Source organism: Emydura macquarii, unplaced genomic scaffold (genome assembly GCF_026122565.2).
Source record: "Emydura macquarii macquarii isolate MOO-44397 ecotype Brisbane River unplaced genomic scaffold, CSIRO-AGI_Emac_v2 contig_1477, whole genome shotgun sequence".
Lineage (NCBI taxonomy): Eukaryota > Metazoa > Chordata > Testudines > Chelidae > Emydura > Emydura macquarii.
Genome location: NW_027131614.1, coordinates 20,690,008 through 20,697,012, shown reverse-complemented (window position 1 = coordinate 20,697,012; position 7,005 = coordinate 20,690,008). Strand labels below are relative to the sequence as shown.

Below are 7,005 nucleotides of genomic sequence, written 5' to 3'. Positions count from 1 at the left end.
CCTTAGTCATCTTTGTTTTGTGTTTCTCTCCCATTCCCCTCCCTGCTCTAGCCTCCAAAGCCTCCCAGGCCCCTCTCTCTACTTCCCGGTTTTTCTCTAGTCTCTAACCCCTTCTTTCATCCTTGGCTTGCCGCTCCCAGGCTCTGCCCTAACTTTGACACCGCCCTTTCCCCAGCTCTGCCAGCTGCCGGATCTCTAACACCAGCCTCTTCCACACGGGGATTCCCGCGGCAGCCCCGGGCCAGCTGTGCGCGTTACTAGAAGGCCGCCGGGCAGGGCTGGCATTACACAGCTGCGTCTGAGATGCCAGAAATGGAACGAAGCCGCGGTCAGGAAACATGGAAGTTTCCCACCTGCGTTCAGGGCTGTGAGTACCACTTGCTCAGACAGGTTCCCCTCCCTCTTTCTCCTCCTCCAGATGCCTAGCTGCATGGGCAGACCTTTGTCTACCTTTTTTAGAGGAATCCCTGGCCGCTACTGCTAACGAGACGTAGCACTGCGATCGCTGACGTGACTGGAAGAGCGAGGTGGGGGCAGGGCGGTGCAGAGGGAATCACATAAACATTGGAAGATAAGAGCGAGGACAGCTTCAATCCTTCCCCGCCCCTTACTGGCCAATGGCAGAGGCAGGACTCCTGTGATCCACCGGCTGGCGCAGGCAGCGTCCCCTGTGGTCTGGGTTTTGGGGACAGAAATGAAAGCTGTTTACGATGGCGCTTCTCCTGTCAGGATCTCGGCTCCTAGTGCCCGTGAGAACGGAAGGGGAGCTGTCATAATTACCAGGGCTATTTGTGATCTCTCTCTGTAACCAAGGCGCCCTGATTCCTGCTCCTGAGAAGTGGGAGGAAGTGACGTGCATGTTATTTATGTATCAGATCAATTTCGGCTTCAGGGAAATGTTGCATCCTCCCCTTAACTGCTGCCCAGACAGAGCGGTCGCAAAGTAACAACAGATTTGCAAGTCGCCAGCAGCCAGCCGCAGAAGGCTCTCCGTGGCGAGCCTTTACATCGGTGCCTTCTTGCTACTGTGGTTTCCTCCGGAGGGAACGGTGCCTGAATGAAATCTTGCACGTACATATGTACATGTTTCCCTGGGACACACACAGTCTAGAGCAGGAAAGATCTCCACATTTCCCTAATCCGGCTGCACTGCTGCCTGGTTTAGCGCTTGCCGTGTCTGCACAGCACTTTGATATATTCCGGCCGGCATAAGCCTTTCTTTAGAGCCGATTGATCTCGAGTTTCCTGCTCCAGGGTAATGTATTCGAATAGAAGAGTTCTTTTACATACAACTAGGAAGTGAGATGAGGGGGGAAATACACCCCTGCAATTACCTGAAGGAGCCAATCCATACCCATGTAAAGACGAGCCAGATTTAAGAGGGCCTATTAAAAGGAAACCCAGATGTCGAACACACAACCGTCTCCTCCCCGGGCAGCCCCTCCCGCCTGCCCCCAACACACCCGCTTGTCTATCCCCGCCTATCTCCCCCCTGCAACCGGGAGGAACAGAAGTTGGATCCGTGGAACTCTCCACCCCCTGGCCTTCCCCCTCCCCCAATCTGTTGACACAATGTGCTTGTTGCACATGTTGCCCCAGATGTAGACTGCCTGTGATTCGCACAAACACGTGTGTGTGTCACCACCTGGGAACTGATTGGGTTTAGGGGAAGGGGAAGGTCGTCTTCCAGCCAGCCAGCCAGCCAGGCAAGGTGTTGTGCAAGGGACTGAGCGAGGAAGAGACGCTGCTTCCGAGAGGCGCCTGCTAATCAGCCTCTCTGGCGTTCACGGTTCATTTCTCCTTTACTCCGGTCTAGTCCCTTCCACCTTCCCGTCCTGTGCCGTTGCTCTTCCCGACACACAGCAAGATCAGGGGAAGGCCGGGTGGACGCATATCCCGGGCATTTTGGTGGCTGGAAGGGGGGAGGGAGAGAGACTCAAACCAGGGGAATAGACAGTAAAACAAGCATCCTATAAAAGCTCGGGACGCATGCGCATGGCTGGCGAGCCGCCGTCCCTGGGTGAGGAGCCCACTGCGAACGGATGTGATCAAGGCAAAGATTTCCATCTGGCTCCCGGGACTGATGCTGACATCGTAAGTACTCTGCAGCAGCCCTCCCGGGCTGGCTGTGAGCCTGGGCGACCCGGAGGCTGGGCACGTGGGGGAAGCGCCAGAGGCGGGCTTGGCCCGGCTGGGGTTGCAAATGAGCGTGTTTTGGAGCGTGAGACAACCACCATCGCCCCTTTCCTGGTCTGTGCGACCGAGGGGCGCTTCTGGGTGGCACTGGCGGTCCCTCCCTACACCGGGGGCGGGGGGGAGGGAGGAGAAGGATGTCTCGTTTGATCACTTCCCTCCTCCTCTCCCCCACTGGAGTTTTGGGGCGTTCACGCCTTTCCTCCCCTGTGCGCGCTGGCGAGTCTCGCTCGGCCCGGGATCCCCTGCCGAACTTGGCACTGGCCCTGGGCGCAGGGGCACTGGGGAGGGGGGAGAGGCGGGGGAGCTTGTCTGCGCGGCTGGGTGTGATCTCAGCCGGGCGGCGAGGGCCGGGCCAGCATGGAAGGGCTGCCCTGGTTCCTGGGCATGGGGAGGAGGGGGGGAAGCTCCCTTCAGCATCCGCTGGTGGCGGTGGCTGGAGCCGGCTGTGCTGGCCAGGCGGGCTCAGCAGCCGCGGTGGGCGAGTGCCAGGGGTCGCTGCCCCGAGTCCGCCCCGGCGGGCTGCAAGTTTGCTGCGGCGAGGCTGAGACGGGCGCGGGGCAGGAGTGGGGGGTCTCCCGGCCAGTCTCCACAAGCGGGGGAGGGGCGCGAGGGCAGCGGTCCCTATGGGAGGCTCCCAGGCAGTGCAGCCGCGGCCAGTCCCGGGGCTGCCGCGGGCCGCTCCCAGCGCGCGGCAGGGAGTCCGGGGAGCCTCCTGCCTGGCGCAGCCCGGCAGAGGCGAGGGTTCCTCCGGCTGGGGAAGGCGGGACCCGGCGCGCGGCGGAGGGGACTCCGGCCGAGGGCGCAGCCGCGCTGCCCTGGACAGGCGCCGAAGCGCGCCCCGCCGACTGCAGGGCGGGGGCAGGGGCTGAGTCCGGGCGGGGGCAGCTCCCGCGCCCTCGCTGTGCCCCTGGCGCGCGCTAGGAGGGAGGCGAGCCCCGCGGCGGGAGCGGTGCGCGCGCTGTCTGGCAGGCGCCCGCCACACGCCACTCCTGCGAGGCGCTGGCTTTTCGCGCCACCCGCCTGCCTCCCCCAGCTCGAAGCCAGCGAGGGCGGCCGGGCACAAGCGCCGAGTCTGGGGCTGACCCCGAGCCCAGCGTCTTGGCTCCTCTCCTTTCCTAAAGCCAGGGGGCGGCGCTGAGCGCTGCTGTGAAGCAGCCAGGGACAGGGATTCCCCTGCGATCCCCCAAAGTAGCGGTTTCCAACCTTTTTGGCTGGAGGGTCACAGATATCATTTTTTTACAACCCTGAAGGGCCAACAGTCTCAGCCACTGCAGCCAGACTGAAAGAGTTCAGCCAGGAAGCTGCAGCCTCACTGATCTCCCATCCCCCTGGCTCCAGCAGGAAAACCACAAGCCTCCTCTAGCCCCATGAGCTCCATCTGGGTCCCTAGGTAGTGGCTCCCTTCTGCAGCCAAGGGGACAGGAGATCCGTGATCCCCCTCCCTCTGGATCCAGCAGGGACCCCCGCTCCTACCCACCCAGACGGAGTACTTAGCCTTGCTCTCTGGTGGTGCCAGGAGAGGGAATGCCCATCTCCTGTCCCCTTGGCTACAGTAAGGAGCCTGCACTGCTTTTGTACCCAGCAGCAATGCGCTCTGCCTGGGTCCTTAGGCAGCAGCTCCCTTCTGCAGCCAGCAAGAGGAGTGGCAGGCCACTTTGAAAGACCCCCAGGGCCATGGGTTGGGAACCACTGCCCTAAAACCTAATGGCTATAGCTGGGGGGAGGGGTGGAGTCTTCTCCTCCCCCTGCCCTCTCCCACCCACTGCTTTTCATTGAGTTTCCTAGGAATGAGGGAAATGGTTGAATTACACGTCCCCTCCCCTAGAGATTCCTACAAACCCCAGCAAGCCTGATCCTTCAGTCTTTAGCCTCCTCTCTCCATGGATTTCAGTTCACGTCAATAGGATTTCTGTCCCATAAGGACAGCAGGACTGGCTCATTACCGAAGTGCCCACTCACTGCCTGAGCCCCAAACTAAGGCAGTTCTTACTAGGCATGTCACAAAACAATCAAGTAATAAAGTAAACATTTGTTCCAGGGCAAACAAGTGTTTCCACCATCACAGACCCTTTAAATAGGATTCTGACATATACATTCTGTGGGCAAGAAAAAGACCGCTGAGATCGGTCATTTCTATGTCATTAAACAGAGGGAAAGGGTAATGAAAATTAGTCGACTGCAGAAGTTCAATATGATTATCTTTGCACATGCCAGTAGAAATTACAGTAATTTAATATAGAGGTAATTTCTTCTTTACAATCACTCCATTATTTCATGTTTGTTGTTGCAAAAGAGATGCCAAACAAAAATATATGCTAGATTGTCATTTGTACAACTCAAAGGCAACTTGCCTATCACTCACTTTTCTGTATACATTGTATCCACAATAGGGCTAAATACTGCGTGTGTCGGTATTCTACATTATAACTATGTAGTATGATGAAAGCCAGCACACAGTACAAAGCATCACCAATATGTACTGATAGGAGCCAATTTAAAATTAGGAATGACAGTGTGTTTCTAAACTCAGAGTGAAATCCTAATTGAGAAGTATGTTCAAGCCTCCTGTATAGTTTGATTTAAACCATAGAGCTATACCACCCTTAAATATTATGACATGCTACAGAAATAACAAGATATGGGCAATCTTATTTAGCCTTTATGCTCATGTCTACCTACCCCATCAATATCTATATTCATAGTACCACCTGCATTTGAAATAATTATGCATGGAAGCACTACTTTTTCTAAATCTGTGGTTTTACTTCAGAAATGTCATTATACACACACACATATCCTTGGAGTCAATGGTCTAAATTTTCAAAAGTAACTTGTGATTTTGGGTGCCTCAATTTTTGGCTGCCCAACTTGAAATGCCTTAACATCTAATTTTCAGGGCATAGAGTTCTCAGCAGGCCTGAAAATGAAGCCTCTTTAAGACATCTCAAGCTGGGCAGCCAAAAATTGAGACAGCCCAAAATCACTAGGCACTTCTGAAAATTCAGGCCAATCTTTCAGACACTAAGGAAATTTTATCCTCGCTGGAAGCAGTGCCTCTGGGAATTATGGCTGAAATATGGCAGCACTAGACTGGATAAGAAAAATCAGAGTGATCAAACTCAACAGCGTTTGGATAGTGTGACCCTAAATTTTTGTTTACAGGTTGGATTTTAAACTCTTTCTAAGGTTACCAACCATTTTTTTGTATGAAGCCTACAAGGCATTATCACTTGATTTATTTTCTTGTATTACACAAACAGTAATTCTGATCCTGATCGCATATCAGGTTTACACTGGTAACTTCATGGACTTCAATGATGTTACTCCTGTGGTCCAGTGGTGCAAGTGAGATTAGAATTAGGCTTTGTGTGTCCAATGTAGCTGTAGACATATATGCAGGAATTTTACAGGGTGGTCAGATTCCAGTATGGTACAATCTGAAATGGACTGCAACAATCGGATCCAATAGGGAATGGTGTGTGAATCAGTATTTAATGCACTACAAGATGAGTCACCCTGCTGCAAACCAGCTTTCAGACCAGTACAGTGTCAGTCAGTTCCTAACACAGTTCAATATGAGTCAGATCCAAGCACCTAGTACAATATATGACTCACTGACTAAAACAGCACCATGTGATTCCAGTACCCAGTATGAGCTGTCAAAGCTGTGTGAAGTGAGTCAGTTCATAGTACAGTAGAATGGGCTTTTTTGGAGGCCATTCATAATTAAGCATGATGTGACTGAGTGCTCAGTAGGCTCTGGTGTGATGGGAGTCAGCAGACTAGATCAGGTTGACTAGCAATCTACTGCATGCAAGAGTTCCATCCTTTGTATAGTAAAGTGGCTTGTCAAATATCAAGCCGAATGAACTTCTTTTAGCCAACTGTATTAAAAAAAATTGAGGCATATGCTTTCATCGGATATTCAAGCTGGAAGTAATAGGATTGGCCAATTGCTGTATTCTCTGCATTTGGGATGCTTGGTTCCTTACTGTTTTACTACCAGTTGTCACATGAGATAAGTCAATGGAACTACGACATTTGATACCAGCTGAGGATCTGCCCTGCGATGTATAGTAGGGGCCTGATTGTGATTTACCCTTAAGTCAGTTTACACTGCTCTGGTATTGTGAAAAGGCCTTGAAGTGGGAGTAAATTATATTTCTACTTACTCTAAAGCCTCTTTGCACTGCTGGAACAGTGTAAAGTAGCCTTAGTGTAAATGAGAATCAGGCCATAGATATTTATCATATACTTTACCTATGGGTATATCAGCATACATTATTTTTCTGTATGCTCAATATATGTAAGATTCTATCTCCAAAAGCAATAGTAATTTCTGTTCATTCTCGCTGAACTGGTATGTAAATGCCAAGGTAATAAGTGTGTGACAATTACATACTGTATCTGAGGTCTCATGCCACAGCTGTACCCCAGAGAGAAGTTCTGAGTTTACACAAAGCTGGTGTGGTACATACGGGGCATCCTCTGAAAAAAGGAACACTGACACATGGAGAAAAACCTGGTCTACATAGGGTAACATGTTTCTTAGAAAGAATGGTAGGTTTTATGTAGAGGACAGTGTCAATAGGAAAATTTTTCTGAGGCTATCAAACTGATCATGCTTAGGTGCTGAATATCTCCTGTGCAGTGCTCTAAAGCAATGGAAACAGAGGACACTCAGACCATTACAGGATCAGACCCTAAACTATAAATGAAATGAGCCCTGAGTTCCCTGTTACTCTGTGTGTGTGTGTGTGGGGAAAGGGGGAGTGTTACATTTCTAAGTATTCCCTTTGAAATGTAGAG

General features: G+C 52.1%; 1 protein-coding gene across 3 annotated transcripts in view; it reads left to right on the top strand.

The window, feature by feature from the left end:
• The first annotated feature begins 293 nt into the window (after positions 1-293).
• The window catches only part of RGS20 (regulator of G protein signaling 20), a 39,986-nt gene continuing 33,274 nt past the window's right edge, over positions 294-7,005 (top strand). The window contains exon 1 of one of the 3 annotated variants that reach the window (XM_067553776.1): positions 294-367. Coding sequence is in view for 2 of the 3 variants with exons in the window: in XM_067553775.1 (XP_067409876.1) it covers positions 1,990-2,094 (105 nt within the window). In the remaining variant the exon portion in view is untranslated. Of the gene's footprint in view, positions 368-1,815; positions 2,095-7,005 lie in introns of those variants that run through there. The other 2 variants (XM_067553775.1, XM_067553777.1) reach the window with 2 other exon arrangements.